General features: G+C 39.2%; 1 protein-coding gene across 8 annotated transcripts in view; it reads left to right on the forward strand.

Moving 5' to 3' along the window:
* The window catches only part of NAV3 (neuron navigator 3), a 619,023-nt gene that overhangs the window by 444,207 nt on the left and 153,357 nt on the right, over positions 1-21,459 (forward strand). For all 8 annotated transcript variants that reach the window (XM_013963653.2, XM_013963652.2, XM_005679745.3 and 5 more), the window contains exons 10-12: positions 2,301-2,409; positions 3,074-3,457; positions 15,866-15,985. In XM_013963653.2, the coding sequence (XP_013819107.2) occupies positions 2,301-2,409; positions 3,074-3,457; positions 15,866-15,985 (613 nt within the window). The remainder of the gene's footprint in view (positions 1-2,300; positions 2,410-3,073; positions 3,458-15,865; positions 15,986-21,459) is intronic.

A 21,459-nucleotide genomic window follows, 5' to 3' on the forward strand; every position in this document is an offset into this window, starting at 1 on the left:
GAAGACTCTTGAGGGTCCCTTGGACTGCAAGGAGATCCAACCAGTCCATTCTAAAGGAGATCAGCCCTGGGATTTCTTTGGAAGGAATGATGCTAAAGCTGAAGCTCCAGTACTTTGGCCACCTCATGCAAAGAGTTGACTCATTGGAAAAGACTCTGATGCTGGGAGGGATTGGGGGCAGGAGGAGAAGGGGATGACAGAGGATGAGATGGCTGGATGGCATCACTGACTGGATGGACGTGAGTCTGAGTGAACTCCGGGAGTTGGTGATGGACAGGGAGGCCTGGCGTGCTGCGATTCATGTGGTCGCAGAGAGTCGGACATGACTGAGCGACTGAACTGAACTGAACCATTAGTTTTCTTTCCTTGTCAGCTTCTGTTCTGTAAATAAGTTATTTGTATCATTTCTTTTAGATTCGACATATAAGTGGTATCATATGATATTTGTCTTTGTATGATTTACTTCACATGGTATGATAATTTCTAAGTTCACGCATGTTGCTGCAAATGGCATTATTTCATTGTTTTTATGACTAACATTCCTGTGTGTGTGTGTGTGTGTGTGTGTGTGTGTGTGTGTGTGTACGCATGCATGCATCTTCCATATAGTTAATTAGGGAGGTTTTTCAATATTTTCTAAGTTTAAAATAATAATACAGTTATTAATCATATTTCAGCAATTCAGATAGTTGGTAAATTAAAGAAAGAGATTTGCAGACTGGCAGAAGAGTAGTGGTTGCTTTGACAACCACCCAGGATGAAGAAAAAAGAGCAAGGTAGCAATGTTTGGCTGGACAGGGAATTATCAGTTGGCTTTTTGAGGGGCACCATGGTAAAGTAGTGTAAAGTTGTTCTGTTGTTTCAGAGTTATTGGGATCCCTGGGTGGAAGTTAAATGGAGACAAATTATTACTCATCCTCAGAGTTCTTTTTATAATTAGGTCTAATTAGTCTAATATTGGAAAGAATCAGCTCTTACTGTAGAAGAGGAAGTCTTTCTAATCTTAGAGGTTTCAGATAGAAACATATGGCCACCTGGCTAGTGAGACAGAGATTTGTTTCTTCACTGGCTGAGAGGTAAGGCCAGAGAATCTCTGAAGTCCCCACCAACAGTAAGTTTCTATTATAGATGTTAAATGCTATATAGCTGTTCAATGGGTACAATTTTTCTGTATTTTAAAAAAATATGGCATAAATATTGTGGAGGAAAAGCGAACAGGTTGACTACCTATATTCTTAAAGCAGATTGTAGATGTTTGGCTTGTTTATGTCACAGTCTTTATTCTGGAATTTAATACATACCGTTTTCTACCTTCACTTTTCCTTCTTGTTTTTTCCTTTCCCTCCTTCCCTTTTGCATGTCCTTGCCGCCATCCCCTCCTTTGTCGTCTTCTTCCTCCCTCTCTGCCCCATACCTCCTGTCTCCGTCATTCATTCATTCCCCTTCCTCTCACCTTTTTTTATTTTAAATTCTTTCTTTCTTTTTATTTAAAATTCCTGATCATTGGACATACTCCTGAGCTAAATTGAACAAAATGGAGAGTATGATTTCTCTCCTCCCTTTTCATGTTCTGCTTATTTCCAGATTCACCAGCTTGAAACGGTCACTGGCCTGGACTTTATTGCATGGCCATAAACAAACTGGCTTAATGCCCCCTCTGCCCCCGAATGATACGTTGAGGTTGTAAAAGGCCAGCGTTTGTCACCCTGGCTGAGCTGTTTATTTTATGTGTAGACTTGTTCCTGGATTCGATGCCTAGGACTTTGTTTGAACTCTTGGTGTCACATGTGCAGACCTGGTTCCCTGTAGAAAGTGGAGGAGTAATTACAAATCCAGTCCTGAATCTTTGTTCATTAGTCTGTTGAAAGACTTGAAAAGATATTGCTTCGATGAGAAAAGGCCTTCATCTTATTTCCCTAAATCCAAACGTATACTTGCTACATAAGGTTATCTCAGCTACTCTGAGCACATTGAAACCGGCGATTATGGAAATGATTAGGATCCAAATAGCTGCAGATTTTTAAATTAAGCTCAGAAACATGGAACTGGTGACTCTCATTTTGCAACAATTAAACTCATAGACCTAAGAAATATTATTACATTATCACCACTTGAAATTATTACTTTTCCCATTATATTTGTTTCTATTCCCATTTTGTTTGTAGAACAAAAATTATAATTTTAGATGATATAGTTATTTGGAATTTTCTACCTATTATTTTAGTTTTGATGAAAGAAACTCATATATACATATACACAATAAATGACATGAATAACAAATTATTGTGTTACTTTTCTAGGTGAAGACCCTGAAACAAGAAGAATGAGAACAGTTAAAAACATAGCAGATTTGAGGCAGAATTTAGAAGAGACGATGTCTAGTCTTCGTGGGACCCAGATAAGCCACAGGTCTTCTTCAGTTCTGCCTGTTTGGGGGCCAATAAAGAAAAAATTACAGCAAGCGTTTAACTTCTTATAATGATAAAGAAGGGATTTAGTTTCCCTTTACTCTTTTCTCACTTAAATTTTATGTGACAATCAACGGGTGACTTCTCAGCACCTACCCAGTGATATTTTTTGCTCCTAACCATTTCTTCATATAATTTCCCATTCAGACTGAATTAGCTACTGAACTACCACCATCACTGCTAAATGGATTTTCAGACCTGCCTTAAATAACAATGGCAGATGTTGTAATTAAAATGCATCTGAGGAGGGATGTTAGAGAGTCTTTCAAACGAATTGTCATTAACTTCCAGAAATGTTCCAGGAAGGCTACAGTGAGTTAAATTAAGGGTTAGTTGAGAATATGAAATATTGTTTTACCTAAAATGTAATGATGGCCTTTCTTGGAAAGCACAAAAGAAAAAGCTGTGGTGAATGTCCCTTCCTACATTTTGATACCTACAGAGGTGTTTAGAAATCTCAAAATGAATGTATAATTTGACTTCCATGAAAGTGGACATCGCTCCAAGAAATGACTCTCAACTATAAGCCTTCCCGTGCTCATGCGCTCTGGGTCCGTGGCCCCAGGTGAGGCAGTGTCTAGTGATTTCTCTATTTTATTTGACAGCACCCTGGAGACAACATTTGACAGCACTGTAACAACGGAAGTGAACGGCAGGACCATACCCAACTTGACAGGTCGACCCACCCCCATGACCTGGAGGTTGGGCCAGGCGTGCCCTCGACTTCAAGCTGGAGATGCTCCGTCCCTGGGTGCCGGCTACCCTCGCAGCGGTGCTGGGAGGCTCATCCACACAGACCCCTCGAGGTTCATGTACACTACGCCTCTCCGTCGAGCTGCTGTCTCTCGACTGGGAAACATGTCACAGATTGACATGAGTGAGAAAGCAAGCAGTGACCTGGACATGTCTGCTGAAGTCGACGTTGGTGGATATATGAGCGATGGTGATATCCTCGGGAAAAGTCTCAGAACTGATGACATCAACAGTGGGTAAGTGGCCCTGGGCTCCAGCAGAATTGTGTAAAGAGGGTGGTCTGCCGAGATGCATTAGCTGTGGGGAGGGAATTTGTTGTTGTATAGTCGCTAAGTCCTATCTGACTCTTGCGACTCCATGGACCGTAACTCACCAGGCTCCTCTGTCCATGGGATTTCCCAGGCAAGAATACTGGAGTGGGTTGCCATTCCCTTCTCCAGAGGATCTTTCTGACCCAGGGACTGAAACTGTTGTCTGCTGCATTGGCAGGCAGATTCTCTGCCACTGATCCACCCGGTAAGCCTCCAGGAAGGGAGTGTATAAGGTCAGTTAATACAGTTGTTAGAAAATGTGAGAAATCAAAGGTTATTTGGGGGTATTCCAGCCTTCTTTTCTGATCACTCATGAACAGTAAGATATCCAAATTGTCTCTAAAATCTTTTCATTATAATCCATTAACTTTACATGAGTTTGGGTGAACTCTGGGAGTTGGTGATGGACAGGGAGGCCTGGTGTGCTGCATTTCATGGGGTCGTAAAGAGTCGGACACGACTGAGCAGCTGAACTGAACTGATTGTTAATTCAGAGAAACACATGTGCTGAATGTTTTTCAGAGTGATTTTCACATGCCTCTTAAATCACAGATTTTGTAGTGAAGGACATGGGAAGGAGACAGGAGGAGTTTTGCTGAACTACTTGATTTTTGGGGGGCTTGTCAAAGCTGCCTGTAACTGCTCTGAAGAACACATATTTTCTAGCATTCTTAATTATACACCTCTGATCTAATTTTTACATTTGAAAGTTTCCATCTGTTTATTCTCTTTTTTGTTGGCATCTTAGCCCATTTTCCTTCTGTTTCCTATTACATTCTGAAAAAAAAATATTGTGGTATAAAACTCTCAAAAAGTATTTTGGCAATTTGGAATATTTGGTTCAATCTTAGGGTGATCCCTGGTGGCAAAAATATAATAGTCTATTAAAACTATTTATATTAATGACTGTAGTTGCCACTTGGAAAACTTATTACCTACTTCACTCTTGTTAAGTTCTTTAAGGACGTTGTCATTTAGCCAACCCTCCACTAACAACCCTTATGAGGTGTGTATTTTTAAACCTGTTTTACAGATAAGGAAACTGATCACAGTTGGCCCCAACTGTATTAAAGCTAAGGAGAGACTAAAATGGCATTGGGACTCAGATACATCTGACTTCAAAACCCAGGCTATGAAATACAGGGAAAAACTTTCCAATTAACTTTATCTATATTTTTCATGTGAGTCTGGGTTTTGACCTATTCTTTGTCCTTTTGCTTCTGAGAGAACTAGTCTCAGAAGACATTCTTTATACAAGTAACCTTTCCTGACTTCATTCATGAAAAACTTGTTTGAATGGGGACAAGACCTTAAAAAGTACAAAAGAGCTTTTGATCAGACTCATAGCTCTGCTTTGATATCCTGATACCCACCAGTGCACTCCTGGTGGCCACCTTCTTTGAGCTTCTAAGGAGCTAGAATTAGGGAGACAGGTTATTGTTAATTAGGGTGGGAGGCAGTTGAGTTGCCACTCGAGTCATAGTGTCTAAATTAAATCTCCTTCTAACATGTGCTGTCTGTGATCTCCTTGAGAGCTTAATTTATCCAAATTCCTCTCTGTAAGAAAGACAAAATTGCAGAATCTTCATTAAACTGTTAGGAATGAAGAAAAACCCACAAATTGTCCTTATCACAAAGTCTTTCACAATGTAAGTGTTCAGTAAATTATCATTGTCATCACAATTAGATTTTTATCAGTAAAATTATTAACCTGATGATTAATAACCTAATAATCATAGGGCATGATCTCATATAGGAGATAGTTGAAATTGTAAGAGGTATGAAGAAAGCATCCTGGGAAAATAATAGAGAAGAGAGATCATGAGAGGAATTATGTATGTACCTATTAGAAAAATTTGTTGAATTCTTCCTATGTGTAAAGCAACATTCTCGGCACTGTGTGTTCAGTGTTAAACATACAGACACAGTACCAGCCCATGTGTTATTCACATGTTAGTTTTTTTATATTTTTATGTGTTCATTTATTCAATAAATGAATAGTAATATATGTACATGTATATGTGTGTGTATATACATTCTTAAATAAGTGGGTTTTGAAGGCATATTTTTTAAAAAACTGAGTTCTGCTTCTAGTAATATATTTTACCAGCATACCCATATTCAGGAGCTATATTAGGTAACTAACTTCTGTAGCAGAGAAATTTCAACATCTCAGCAACTTAACACAAAGAAGTTAATTTCTCCTTCACATAAAACCCTTCCTGGCATGTCTAGTCATCAGTCGGGAAATGCGTATATAAGACACAGTCTTTCAGAGACTAGGATGATAGATAACATGGCTATTACCCAGGCAGACAGCCAGTGTCACCCTGGGGGTTGATTTCATTAAGCAGATGACAGATAGAGAACCGAGGTGTAAGAATATTTCATATGCACGAGGCCTGGAAGTGGGGGTATGACTTCTGTGCGCATTCCCTCATGCAGAACTGAGGTGGCTGCATCTAATAGTCAGTGCAGCCAGGGACCATTGTTCACCTGTGTGCCCAGAAGGAAGAGGAAGCTGGTTGGATAAGAGCTGACTAGTCTCTGCACAACTCTAATGAGAAATTTTAAAAGTACCGTTATATCCCTTTTCCTTCTTGCTTGTTTCCTGACTCACTGGAAACCTGTTTCTCATTTCTGTTCTCCGGTTTTGTTCACTATTGGTCTTTCAAAGGAGGTCTTGAACAGTCCCACAATGAGTCTGTATAAGTACGTATTCGTGGTCTGCGTGTGTTGTGTTGACCACCCAAGTCACCCATATTCAGTGATTAAAGTAAAAGATGAAGGAAAAAAAACAAAACTAAGTAAAAACACCCCAAAGCTTGTTTGAAAGCTCCCTCTGATGATGTTGATGTGCTTGGCCTGATGCACGCTCTCTTTCCCGTGGTGGGGTGCAGACATGGGAAAGTGGCGCGTGGCTCAGAGTCCTGACCTCAAGTGGAGGGTGGCGAGCGTGGCAGAGGCAGGGCCGCTGGCCCCGGTTCAGCACTGGCTGGGGTTGTGGGGACGCCCAGGATGTGCTGTGTGCCCTCTCCGCTCAGCTCTGAATGTGCTGTGCCCATCGACGTCGGAAGCATGCGGTCCAGTGTGTCAGCCTGAAACTAAGAGATAGGAAGACAAGCTCAGGGGAATATTAATCTGATATTTTCCTTAAGATAAAGGGCATAGAGATGTCTGTGCTACAGTTCATGAAAAAATACTGAATCACAAAGTTAACTGTCTGCTCCCAATTTTTAGAAGTATGCTTTAGTGATTAAATGGACAAAAAAAGGCTCAAAAGGCATAGCAGTGAATGAAGATGTTTAACTTAGGATTTTTTCTTCATGTAACTGCAAGGTATGTCATGAAGTTAATGGAAATGGACTTTCCTTTTTTTTTTACGTACTTCAGGTAGAACTGAGAAAATTAGGTAATCGGCATTCTGAGAATTCAACATTCTTGAAGCATGCAAAGGCTTATCTCTTTTTTCTCTTCTCAAAATTACTTTAAACACTTGGGGATGTGAATCTTCCAGTAATTAGGAATTAGTCAGAGGAAGGCCTCTTACTTATAATGAATATCTTTGAAAAAGTCTCCATGTAGGAAAAAAAAAAAAAAAAAGGAATACTCTAGAAAATTGGAGGGGAAATTGCATATTTTAACTGGGTGGAAACTGGAGTTATCTCTAGGTGTCACAGTGATAAATAGTTGGGCCAAGAATATAACCTAAAATTCTACTTTAAATGGCCCAAACACAAAGTAATTTAATTCTGGAGGATGACATTTTTAAAAGAGAGGTGGATACTCTAATCCTGCTTTTCCCCTGCGTGCAGGCCTGAGTTCTCAGTCGTGTCCGACTCTTGGTGACCCTATGGGCTGTAGCCCACCAGGCTCCTCTCTCCACAGGGTTTCTCAGGCAAGAACACTGGAGGAGTTGCCATTTCCTCCTTTGACCCTCCCTCATTCCTCCTGTAGTAAACTTTGTGAGTGACTGAAGCCTGCATCGGAGAAGGCAATGGCACCCCACTCCAGTTCTCTTGCCTGGAAAGTCCCATGGATGGAGGAGCCTGGTAGGCTGCAGTCCATGGGATCGCTAAGAGTTGGCACGACTGAGCGACTTCATTTTCGCTTTTCACTTTCATGCATTGGAGAAGGCAATGGCACCCCACTCCAGTATTCTTGCCTGGAGAATCCCAGAGGAGCCTAGTGGGCTGCCGTTTATGGGGTCGCACAGAGTCGGACACGACTGAAGCGACTTAGCAGCAGCAGTAGCAGAAGCCTGCATAACGTTGGAAAAGATAGGGTTACCTGAGTTGGGTTAAAAGGATGTGCATGGTAAACTACTTATTCCTAATCGTGACACTTCACTTCATATTCAAGATATGAGAATTATTACTTTTTAGTGAATGTAGAAAGTCTAATGGACAAATAGTGGTAATGCTAGTCAGCATATACATAGCATTTATAATGTGCTAGGTAATGCTCTATGCATTTTACATATATTAACTCATTTTGATATTGTTCAGTCACCCGATCATGTCCAACTCTGTGATCCCATGGACTGCAGCATGCCAGGCCTCTCTGTCCCTCACCATCTCCCAAAGTTTGCCCAAGTTCATGTGCATCGCTTCGGTGATGCCATCAGCCATCTCATCCTCTGACGCCCTCTTCTCCTTCTGCCCCCAGTCTTTCCCAGCATCAGGGACTTTTCCAATGTGTCAGCTGTTCGCATCAGATGACCAAAATACTGGAGTTTCAGCTTCAGCATCAGTCCTTCCAGTGAATTTTAAGGGTTGATCTCCCTTAACATTGACTGGTTTGAGCTCCTTGCTGTTGAAGGGACTTTCAGGAGTCTTCTCCAGCACCACAGTTCGAAGGCATCAGTCCTTTGGTGTTCTGCCAGTTCTGCTGCACTCAGCCTTCTTTACAGTCCAGCTCTCACAACCATTCGTGACCACTGGGAAGACTAGCGTTGACTATATAGACCTTTGTCGGCAGAGGAATCTCTGCTTTTCAAGACACTGTCTAGGTTTGTCATAGCTTTCCTTCCTAGAAGCATTTGTATTCTGATTTCATGGCTGCAGCCACCCTCCGCAGTGATTTTAGAGCGCAAGAGGAAATCTGTCACTACTTCCACATTTTCCCCTTCTATTTGCCATGAAGTAATGGGACCCTTGCACTGCAAGGAGATCCAACCAGTCCATCCTAAAGATCAGTCCTGGGTGTTCACTGGAAGGACTGATGTTGAACCTGAGACTCCAATACTTTGGCCACCTGATGCGAAGAGCTGACTCATTTGAAAAGACCCTGATGCTAGGAAAGATTGAAGGCAGGAGGAGAAAGGGATGACAGAGGATGAGATGGCTAGATGGCATCACCAACTCGATGGACATGGGTTTGAGTGAACTCCAGGTGTTGGTGATGGACAGGGAGGCCTGGCATGCTGCGGTTCAGGAGTTGCAAAGAGTTGGATACAACTGAATGACTGAACTGAACTGAATGGGGCTCAATATAGTTTGTTTAATATTTAGTTTTAAGCCTGATCTTTTACTCTGCTCCTTCACCCTCATCAAGAGACTCTTTAAATCCTCTTAACTTTCTTCCATTAGAGTGGTATCACCTGCATATCTGAGGTTGTTGATGTTTCTCCCACCTTTCTTGATTCCAACTTGTAACTTATCCAGCCCGGCATTTCTCATGATGTGCTCAGCATATAGGCTAAATAAACAGGGTGACTGCAGACAGCCCTGTCATACTCCTTTCTCAAGCTTGAACCAGTCAGTTGTTCCATACAGGGTTCTAACTGCTGCTTCTTGACCCACATACACATTTCTTATCAGACAGGTAAGATGATTCAATATGTCCATCTCTTTAAGAGCTTTTTCACAGTTTATTATGGTCCACGCAGTCAAAGGCTTTGACATAGTCTGTGAAACAGAGGTTGATGTTTTTCTGGAATTCCCTACCTTTCTCTATGATCCAGCGGATGTTGGCAATTTGATCTCTGTTTCCTCTTCCTTTATTAAACCCAGCTTGGACATCTGGAAGTTCTTGGTTCACATAATGCTGAGGCCTAGCATGCAAGATTTTAAACATGACCTTACTAGCATGGGAGATGAGAGCACTTGTCTGATGGTTAGCACATTCTTTACCACTACCCTGCTTGGGAATTGGGATGAGGTTTCACCTTTTCCAGTCTTGTGGCCAATGCTGGATCTTCCAGATTTGCTGACGTATTGAGTGCAGCATCTTGATGGCATCATCCGTAAGGGTTTTGAGTAGTTCTACTGGAATTCCATCAGATCCACTAGCTTTATTAACAGCAGTGCTTCCTAACTCATTAACTAATTTATATCTCACCATAACAGTAAGAGGTACGCACATTATTACTGCCTCCATTTTACAGATGAAACCTCTTAGGCATGGATAGATTAAGTAGCTTTAGGTAGAACTCAGAAAGTTAACTCATTGACATTCCAAAATAATACAAACTTACTTGATGCATGCATTGCTGAATTTGAACTTGAAAACCATTTGCCTCCAGTCTGCACTCTTAATCATCTTGACATACTGACCCTGTTGTCTACATGTCTCCTTGCCCACATTTCTGTCATAGAAGTTTATTCTTTTACAAACAAACATAAAAGAGCTTCACAGCAACCATTCATTGTTAGTATAGTTTTCCTTAGCTAGCACCTTTGATCAAGGAGACGATCCTTAAAATTGTCTGTGCTCACAATCTCTGTTCTAGATGCTAAACTAGAGTTCCTTGGAAGTTAGACATGAACACAAATTTTAGATGCCCTGTGTTTTCATGTCATAAAAAATATCTAATTGTCATGTTAAGTTTCTGATATGAAATATTGAGTGTAAAAACAGTTCTAGGAAGACTGGTTTTGAATGGGTTTTGAATCTTTCCAAATCTCCACAAAAAGAAACAGACAAAACAAGTAGATAGCTAAGCCATAAAAAAATGATCATTGTTTACTTAAAAAAGTTGATACAAGGTATCATTTCAAACCCCAGGTATAATTAATGAGGGACAGTTAGTCAAGAGCCAAAGAATCAGAATGGTACTAGCTTCCGTGTGTGCTCAGTTGAGTCCAACTTTTTGCTGCCCTGGGGACTGTAGCCCACCAGGTTTCTCTGTCCATGGAATCTTCCAGGCAAGAACACTGGAGCACGTAGTCATTTCTTACTCTAGGGGATCTTACCGACTCAGGGATTGAACCCACATCTCCTGTGTCTCCTGTACTGGCAGGCAAGATGCTTTACCACTGATACCATCATCCATGTACAAAGAAACAGAGGGTAGTAGTGGGACATCTGATCACACTGAGAACAGAAGAACCCCAGAAGAGCCAAGAGATGCCGACAAGAATACGCACAGGCCCTATCTATAGGCATCAACTGGAGCTGGGAGGGTTATGACCAGGCAGGGAGAGTCAGGGAAAGGGCACATCTGGAGGGAAGGGAGCTTTCTTGTTCCCATGAGTTCATTAAACTCTCCAGCCACAGCTTCCTTCCCAGACAGAGCCCCACTCTGAGGGGAAACTTCCAGAAGGAGAAGCAAACTGAACGGGATGTGGCAATAAAGTGATGATGGAGAAGGTCCAGATCAAAATGAGGGGTGAGGACAGAGTCCAGAAATCTCAAAAAGCTAATTATCACATTTTAAAACACTTCACAAAAATAATAGGGGCAGTTACTGTGTGAAGTTAGAACGGTATCAGATCAAGTTTCTTTTTATTCCAAATAATTGATTTCACATAAAAATAAGCAAGACAAAAATGTCAAAATAAAAACCCCACATAAACCACAAACATATGCAACACGTGCAGCTAATAAAGGATGAATATCAATGAGAAAAAAACCATAGACTCCAATAGAAAAATGAGCAAAAATCATGAACAGACATTTCACAGGCAAAACATAAATGGCCTTTAACAAGGTAAAAATATGATAAACCTCCTTGATAATTTGGAATTTATAAATTAAAGCTAACATACAAATTCTTATTCATAAGCAAGTTTACTTTGTAAGCAACTTCTTATTCATAAGAAGTTTATTCTGAAAATATTTTCAAAACTCTTGGGCACTGACTAGTAAGGTTTGAATATGTATATGGGTCTATTATGACCCAATGATTTCCTTTCTAGATATAGACTTTAGACAAACACTTGCTTGTGAGCACAAGGAATTATGTTTATATAAATGTTCATGGTAGAGTTTTTTGTACCATCAGAAACCCTAAAAACAGCTCCAAAGTCTGCAGTAGTCAAAACGATAAGTAAGCCGAGTGTGTGCGCTCCGTTGTGTCCGGCTCTTTGTGACCCCATGGACTGCCACCTGCCGAGTTCCTTTGTCCGTGGAATTTTTCAGGCCATAATACTGGAGTAAGCTGTGATTTCCTACCCCAGGGGATCTTCTCAACCCAGGGATTGAACCCATGTCTCCCGAGTCTCCTGCACTGCAGGTGGATTCCTTAATCACTGCGCTACCTGGGAAGCCCTATAGTGCTTATGTAAAGTGAAGCTACCCAACTCTAATGTGCAAAACACAATGATATACATCAAGGTAGATGATTTGCAAAAATTTAATTTTGAATGAAGGAAATAAGTCACAGAAGAATATATATAATATGGTTTAATTTATATAAAGTCCAAATTCATGAGATGCTAAGCAATGTATGTCTAGGAATATATGTCCATGTGGTAAAATCATAAAGACAAGTAAAGGAGTGCTTAATACAAAACAGGACAGTAGATATCCCTGGAAGCGAGGTTTGGAAATGTAGGGTTAGAAAAAGCCTGTATGGTCACTGAAGACTGGAAATATTCTCTTTGTGAATGCAGGTTATGGGTACATGAAAATTGATAGTATTTTTTACTTATTATTTAATGTGTACTTTTATACTCTTGCAAAAATATGATATATTTAACTATGATGCTTAAAAAATTATGGATTTGCTGTGAAGATAAAACTGTACATATTTACATTGACTGAGAAAATGAGATTGAATCACATACAAAAATAAGATTTGAATACTTCTTCCTATTTTAGTGATTTCTAGACATAATTAAAACATAGTGATGCCGATTCACAGGTCTGAGTAAACTATCTTATAATAGTTGAGGGTGCTGAGTGACAAGTAAAAATCATCTATCTAGATTGTTGGCTAGGTGAATGGAGTGTTTTTCCTGTAACTATATTAGCATACACAGAAAGAGCTTAATCTTTGTGGTGAAGGTAATATATGGCCAGTTTATGCTAGATGTGAGGTGCTAATGGGAAATACAAGTTATCTGTGCACAGGGAGCAGTTTGATGTCTCATTCTAGTGCAGGGTGGAGCAGTATGGCCTGGAAATATTAATTAGGAAAACACACACCTAAGGAAAATATGCCAAAGTAAGCAAAGTTTTTTTTCAACAGAAGGAAGAAAAGAGATAGCAGTGGGATGGAGGAAGACTTAGAAATGCTTTTGGAGACCATTGGGTTTTTATGTGAACCATCTTAGAGCTTACAGAATTTCAACATGGCTAAAGTTGTCTTAAGACTTTAATATTTTTAGAGATTTTTCTTTTTGTCAGTAACCTTCACAAATTTCCTTTGCTACTTCTTGTTTATACCAGTCTCCCTTATGACTATTACCTGTTAAACTCAGCTTATGGTTGAGAAGTTTACATATAACATTACAAAGAGATCTTTTTAAAAATTTTACATTTTCTTTCAAAATGATTTCCTAACATTTATGGTTCCCAGATTGTAGCAAATTTTTCTAGAGGAACTACGAAATTCATTAAAAAAAATTTTTTTTAATCCTTTAGAAAAACTGAAAAAAAGGAAGAATTTTCAAGAAAAAAATTTTAATCAAAAATTTGCTTTACCTGTACCCTATATATAATTTCTCAAATAGCAGACTCATGGTTCATGGTTCGACTATGAAAATGCCCTGTTACAATTCCAGTGTAACAGTGTCTGTAAACAGAGGAATTAGACATGAATGACTTTTTTGGTACAATTAATACCTGATGTAAACCTATTTAATATTACCTGGAAAATCCAAGGGTTGATGCAAAATGAGTATCCTTTGAAATGCTTCTTTAAAAGAATGCTTTTTTTTTTTTCTTAATTCATTGAAATTTTCAAGCATTTTTTTCTTTTGAAATTGAATTTTCAAAGCATTTAACCTTTGTCTATAGAACTTACTCTTCCGTAAACATTGAATAATTGAAAGGTTATGTTTCTAATAGAAGTGATCATCCATCTCATTTCTGGTTTACATGCATTGTCATTGTGGATAAAGGGCTGAGATCTGCTGCCACGGTTTCTCCCTACAGTATGGAAGCCTTTCAAATTCAGCTGAACAAACAATATGTATTTATTGACCCCAAACTATACACAAAACACTTGGCTGAACACTTTTAGATATTTACCAATGAATAAGAGAGACCAATGAGTTGTAAAACTTAAGACATAGACATTGTTATTTCTTCCTCTTAAAGTTAACTTTAGGATCAACGATGTTGATTTTTTTTTTTTTTAATAAGTAACTCAGTTGTCCTTAGAGAAATTTTATACCATTCTCAAACATTTAAGACAATTTCAAAGGGAGAGTGAATGAGAAAGCTGTTTATTTCTAAACACTTTTACTTTATCCGAAATTCCATATATTTCACCTTTAAAAAAAGCAATTAACAATAGAATTGGTTGAGAATGATGTGGAAGTAAGAATAAACAATAAAACATCGACAGCCCCAATATGGCAACTGAAAAATTTAAAAGCACAAAGGACAAATATCCTGTACTCTTTGTCTAATTTAGTATCATTGTTATGATACAGGAAATTAATGCTCATAATCATGAATTAGTTGTCAAAAAAAGTTGTCATGTCTGAAACATTCCCTGTTTAAAAGTGTCAGTTTTCAGCACATTTTGGAACCAGAATACTCTTTTTCATTGTTTTAATTTTGATGGGATTAAATTATTTGGTTATCAAGAAAATTAACCATGTAGAGTACCTTACAAGGATAATACACTATGACTTGTTTGTATATAAAATTTATATATTTCCTTTTTCACATGTGGGAGAAACTTTGTGAATAACAAGTTGCTATTATAGGATTCTCATTTTAAGAGCTTTACGTATTTTTCCTTCAATTATATAAAATCTATCTTCAGTAAATTTTATTCTTCCCATTTTCATAGGCAGAAATTGAGATATAATTTAAGAAATTTATGATCTTTCAACTAAAATGGACAGAATTTATTAATCATATGAGCAATTAGCAAATTTCATAATCCTAGTTTTAACTCTTTGAGCAATCTTTAATATGATCATGATTAATTTTTTGTTCTAAATAGTGGAATCAACTCAAATTTGTTTAAGCAAATTGAGGATCTGATTATGAGGAAGCAGGGATATCTCATAGAACCCAAGAAGTTGTGAAGCTGAAACCACATGACCAACATGTGCTTTTTGTGCACCCGGGTCATTCTTTCCATTCTGCTGATCAGTTTTCTCTGTGCCTCTTTGCATTTGGTGAAGATAAATATCCACATCTCCCGGGTTTTCATTATCGTAAACTTTTCACATAGAAAGACTGATGAGCTGTCTTAGTCCCATTTTTCAAGAAAGAAACATTTGATTAGCCCCACCTGGGGTAGGAGATTAATACCTGTTCTAACCCCAATTGCCAAGGAAGCAACATGACTATGACAGCCTACCAGCCCTATTGATGACGGCGGGCCTGTGATGGCAAAGAAGCAGTTCTTATAGACAGGAAGCGGCAGTGTGGTCCTTCGGTTCAGACAGCTATGCATGGTGGTTACGATGATGGTTTTTGAAGCTGACTTTCCAGATTTATTCTCAACACTCCTGACATGGGGATAATAACGTTATTGCAAGTAAACCATTTAGAACAGTTCCTGGTGATGTCTTAAATGTTTAATACATCTTAGTTATTTTATAATAGTGGTGTACATTTTATTTATCAAATAAATTAATCAAATTTTAAAATGACTCCTGGGACCTTCAGTTCTTCCAAAATGGTATTTATAAGATGAAATGATCTTGGTTTTATTTTGTTAAGTCCGTTCAAAATATTGATAACAAGGAGAGAAAGAAGGAAAGTTTTATAATAGGCTAGTTGCTTGTTGCAGTAAGGAAGATTAATTTCCTAATAAACTTCAAGAGATTTTCTAATACTTCCTGGTGAGTAGGATATTTATATAGAAAAACTATAATAGAGCATATTTCATAATTACAATATTGAAATTTGTGAACAATATTAAGTTATACGGATGCAGTCATTCAATTCTCTGTTGATTAATTAGGCTCTTACTTTCAGCTACATGACAGATGGAGGGCTCAACCTGTACACGAGGAGTCTGCACCGAGCCCCAGACACAGCAGCGTCCAGGGACGTCATTCAGAGAGGGCTTCACGACGTGGCCGTGGATGCAGACAGGTAATGCCATCAGCATGCTCGATGGTGAGGAGTACATAAAGCCGTTTCGTAAGTGAGATCCTAGGACTTTTACAGTATAAACCAAATGAGTTTTTATCGTGCTATAATCATTATTTTGGAACATTTTGAAAACTAAGGTGGTTTTTGCTTATAAGAATTTTCATTTTATATACTAAAAGGAATTGTGTTGCTGATGAGAATATTTAATAAATTTCAGGTTACATGGTGGCAAATTTTAATATCTACAAAAGCAAAATTATAAATGTAGACTTTTGCTCCTTCCCTGAAAAGAACCCTGGCTGGTAAATTCCTTTCAATTCAGATGCTCTCAGTTCTACCTGGGGGCTAATGATATAAAGATTACAACATAATTCTAATTATATTATAAGATGAGCTTGATGCTTTTCTTAAGGGGTTTCTTCAAAGCATACAACTAAATTTTGCTTTAGGCTAACCTCTTTCATATCTCAAATTGCTTAAAGGCTGGTGTGTTTTCATATACTAGTTATTATTTTGCTGGGAATTGTTTTGCCAATATTACAAGAATCACTGCTGTTTAAAAATATTGTCTTTGTGAAATGTTGTTGTAAGACATACTCAGACCTGATTTTACCCCCTCTTCACTCAGAATGTTTGATTTCTTAAGCAAGGAGAGATTGCCTATTTCTAGAAATACTATAGGCACCCCACTCCAGCACTCTTGCCTGGAGAATCCCATGGACGGAGGAGCCTGGTGGGCTGCAGTCCATGGGGTCACTAAGAGTCGGACAGGACTGAGCGACTTCACTTTCACTTTTCACTTTCATGCATTAGAGAAGGAGATGGCGACACACTCCAGTGTTCTTGCCTGGAGAATCCCATGGACAGAGGAGCCTGGTGGGCTGCAGTCCATGGGGTCACTAAGAGTCGGACACGACTGAGCGACTTCACTTTCACTGTTCACTTTCATGCATTGGAGAAGGAGATGGCGACACACTCCAGTGTTCTTGCCTGGAGACTCCCGGGGACAGCGGAGCCTGGTGGGCTGCCGTCTATGGGGTTGCACAGAGTCGGACACGACCGAAGCGACTCAGCAGCAGCAGCAGCAGCAGAACCACTGTGTATCGATCCCTGGAGTAGTTCTTTAATTCACTATTTATGAAGGAGACAAAATGTTAAGACCTGATGTGTCCACATTCTGAAATAAGAACTGTGTATAACTCGTTGTGTATTTTAATACAGCCAACTCCTAAGGCTAGACAGTGCATCCTGATCTTAGTCTTCGGTTCCTGCTCACTGAGATGCTGCTGATGCTTTAACTCTTGTTGGCCTAGACCATCCTGTGTGTGTGCTCATCTCCAGGCTGTATACAAGGTGTCTGTGTGGATCATGTGCTTGTAACAGGCTTATAAAACATTTTATTCACTCTGACCCTCACCTGAACTATTCTTCCGCTGTTTTCCCTCACTGACTCTAACTTCAAACACAATGGTCCTCTTTCTGCTTTCAAACTGATGCTTCCTCTGCCTAGAATGCCCTTTTCGGTTTAAATGTTACCTTCTTAACAAAGTGTTTTTGGAGTAGCTAAGGTACATTTCATTTCTAGTCACTTTCTTTCCCGCTATCTTAAATTATTTTCTTTAGTGTACACATCAAGCTTAATTATTTGTTTCCACATTTATTTTGTATCTCCCTCACAACAGTGTAAGCATGGGAGTGCAAAACATTTTTGTTGCATTTAGGCTATGTTGAGCTTTTAATAAACGCCTTTGGGGTGAATGGAGAAAGGAGTGAATACAGCGATGCATTCATACAGGCGGGCGATAGGGTCCAGTTAGTGGAAGAAGCAAATAAGGCTGGGAAGAGACAAGATACCGCAAGGACATTACGTAAGAGTGGGAATGTACTGTAAGGATATTATATCAGAGGGGCAGTGAGTTATGCTGGGAAATAGGATGTAGTGATTAGAGGGAAAGAAATCCAAAGGGCCCCATTTTGAAACTATGACCTACATATCGTTAGCTGACAGTGGAAAGCATTAAAGGAAGGGAAAAAAAAAATTTGTTGGTCTTTGGGAATGAGATTTATGATAGCAGAACCCGGGAATTATTACAAAGGTAAAGTATTTTGGAGACATATGAGATAACCAGCTCTCTTTGCTCCCTTAAGGCTTCAGATTGGGGCCTGGCTGACAAACCTCAGACCAATAGAAAGATGCAGGGCTCCATCTAATCAATTAGGGCCAGCAAAAGTCAGTATTCTTGAAGTGTGGTACCTGGATCTGCAGCATCAGCATGACTTAGGAACTTTTCAGAAATGCGGATTATCAGCTCCATTGGAGACTTGCTGACTTGGGTTCTGCAATCGAAGCTTTAATCGGGTGATTCGGATATACACGAATACTAGTGAACCACTGTATTAAAATTAGCAAGTAGAGGCGAGGCCTATGAAAACTAAACACTGAACATAAACATATAAAAATAAAACAATGACATTTGGAAATATTTACTTTATTAGCTATGGTTTGTCAAGTGGAAGAGACTATTAAAATAACAATGGCACAAATCTTTATTGTATTTTTGACACAAATCTCTTGTTGTTGTTGTTCAGTCACTAAGTTGTGTTCAACTCGTTGCGACCCCATAAACTGCAGCACGCCAGGCTTCCCTGTCCTTCACCATCTCCTGGAGGTTGCCCAAGCTCAAGTTCATTGAGTCAGTAATGCCATCCAGCCATCTGATCCTCTGTCATCCCCTTCTCCTCTCGCCCTCAATCTTTCCCAGTGTCAGAGTCTTTTCCAGTGAATCGGCTCTTTGCATCAGGTGGCCAAAGTACTGGAGCCTCAGCTTCAGCATCAGTCCTTCCAATGAATATTCAGGGTTGATTTCCTTTAGAATTGACTGGTTTGATCTCCTTGCTGTTCAAGGGGCTCACAAGAGTCTTTTCCAACACCACAGTCCACAAATATTGATTCTTTAGTGCTTAGCCTTCTTTATGGTCCAACTCTCAAGTCTGAACATGACTGTTGGAAAAACCATAGCTTTAACTATATGGACCTTTGTCGGCAAAGTGATGTCTCTGCTTTTTAATATGCAGTCTAGGTTTGTCATAACATTTCTTCCAAGGTTTTCATGAGGTTTTCAAGGGAGGAACACTGAGATGGTTTGCTAGTCCCTTCTCCAAAGGACCACATAGTGTCAGGCTCTGACTAGCAGGGACGTGCCCTGCAGCCACTCAGCAGAGCTGGATGACATGCCCGGTGCCCTGGTTGTCTCACTACTGGTCTTGGTGAACGTGTAAACCATCGCTGGCCGACGGGTGTCAGTCAGTGTGTGGTCATGAGTAGAGGCACAGACCCTGCTACAGTGGCTGGGAGGGAGGTCCGGAGAAGGCTGGAGCAAATATTCTTCCAAGGAGCCAGCGTATTTTAATTTCATGGCTGCAGTCATCATTTTTTAAATTAGATAATGATGTGTTGTGTCTGTCTCTATTGGATTCAGATCTTGAAAATTATGTAAAAGTTTTTTTAAAGAATTATATGAGGAATACAAAAGAACTGTCCACTTTTATATATTAAACAGCAATGTGGTTATAGTGAGAATCCTACTATAGGAGTTTCTCTGCTATTATAGATAAATCTCAAGCTCTTTTAAAAACATATATTCAGAAAGTGATTCAAGAGGCATATCGTTTTAAAGTGCATCATCTTACATATTAAAGTTGTGAAAGTCCTTGTGTTAACTTCTGTTGTTTCATAAAATTTTCTCGATTCTGATATCCATTCCAAATAGGAGAGACAAGAATGACTAAAGGTACTGAACAGTCTTTCAGTTTGAAATAAAACCTGCTTAACTTTATTTAATTCACTGTGCCTTAATTTTTTCTCATCACTGATTCCCCCACCTTTTTCTCTATAATAATTTGCTCCTATAATATTTTAAGAAATGCTCATTTAGACTAATACCCTCATTTAGTGGATATAATAGTGCAAGGAGTTGAATCTTTTAACTCCTTGACTTGTACCTTCCCAGCTACCTTAGTCAAGTTCCCCCCACCCACCCCTGGATTTTTTAAATTTAATTTTTTTTTTATTGAAGTTTTAAAAACAATATTATGATATAATTTGTGATTAGTTCATTTTAGTAAATTGATAAATGTTAGGACTTGCAATAACTCACTGATAAGAAAGTTTAAAAGCAAAAAAAAATCAGCAATGTTTTATTACTTTTTTGTATCTTCTGGAAGGTGTATCAGTGAAAAATGCACTTGTATGACAAAGTACCCAGCTGCTAGGATGGTGGTGGATTTGAATTGTTTGTGTTGCTGTAGCGATGGAGAAGGAAATGGCAACCCACTCCGGTGCTCTTGCCTGGAGAATCCCAGGGACGGGGGAGCCTGGTGGCCTGCTGTCTATGGGGTCGCACAGAGTCGGACACGACTGACGCAACTTAGCAGTAGCAGCAGTGATGGTTAGAGGCTCCCCTTTGATCAACTTCTGTAGAAAATGTGGTGAACAATAGAAACAGCTGAATTCCTCTTCTCGGCAGATTAAAATGGCCCTGAAGAAAAGAGGAGGGCTTCCAACAGCCACCTGTATTGTGTTATTGTGTTTTAAGTATTTAGTTTCTCAAAGATTGTAGTTATATCTGTCCATTTCCTCAGTAACCTAAGAGAATATTATAGAGTGGGACAAATCCTTGTAGACATGCTGGAGGCTCTCTGAGAGCTTCAAAAAATAAATTTGTAATAGAATGTGCAGACTCTATCTGTTTGGCTCTGGTTATAATGAGGTCAGTCCTAATTCACATATACTTTATTGGTTTCATTGAGCTTTTAAAAGTTAATTTTGGGGAGCGGATGGGAGATGATTATTATTTAAACTTACTTATTCCTATTACTGTCCTCTCTGGCTTCTGTACTAGCACTAATAATATTTGGTTAATAAATATATAATTTTCCTAAGTACCTAACATCTTAATAGCACCTTGGGTAAAAGTAAAACAAAATAATAAATGTGAAAGACCCTGAGTTTATAGGTCAGAAAGAACAATGTGAACAAAAAATAAAATGATAGTAAAACTGACCAAGTGCTAATAGATGTATATATAAAGTGCCTTAGAAGCACCAAAGGAAAATAATTATTTAAACTTGGGAGGGTAAGAAAACACTTCCAAAAGCAATATGATTTAAATGGGGCCATGAATAAAACACTGGAAATGAACTTGGGCAAACTCCAGGAGCTGGTGAGGGACAGGGGGGCCTGGAGTGCTACAGTCCATGGGCCGCAGAATTGGACATGACTTGGTGACTGAACAAGAATTACCAGCTGAACCACAAGGGAAGCCCAGCCTGGGAGTAACCAAAGGGAATAGGGGAATGAGAGTGTAGAGGCATGGTAGAGTTTGGTTTAAGGAGTTAAAGAAATCCAGAAGCCGACAGGAGCTAAAGGAGTGAAAACAGATTTCATTAGGAACTATTGCAGTAAGGGAAAGAAG

Source organism: Capra hircus, chromosome 5, assembly GCF_001704415.2.
Source record: "Capra hircus breed San Clemente chromosome 5, ASM170441v1, whole genome shotgun sequence".
Classification (NCBI taxonomy): Eukaryota; Metazoa; Chordata; class Mammalia; order Artiodactyla; family Bovidae; genus Capra; species Capra hircus.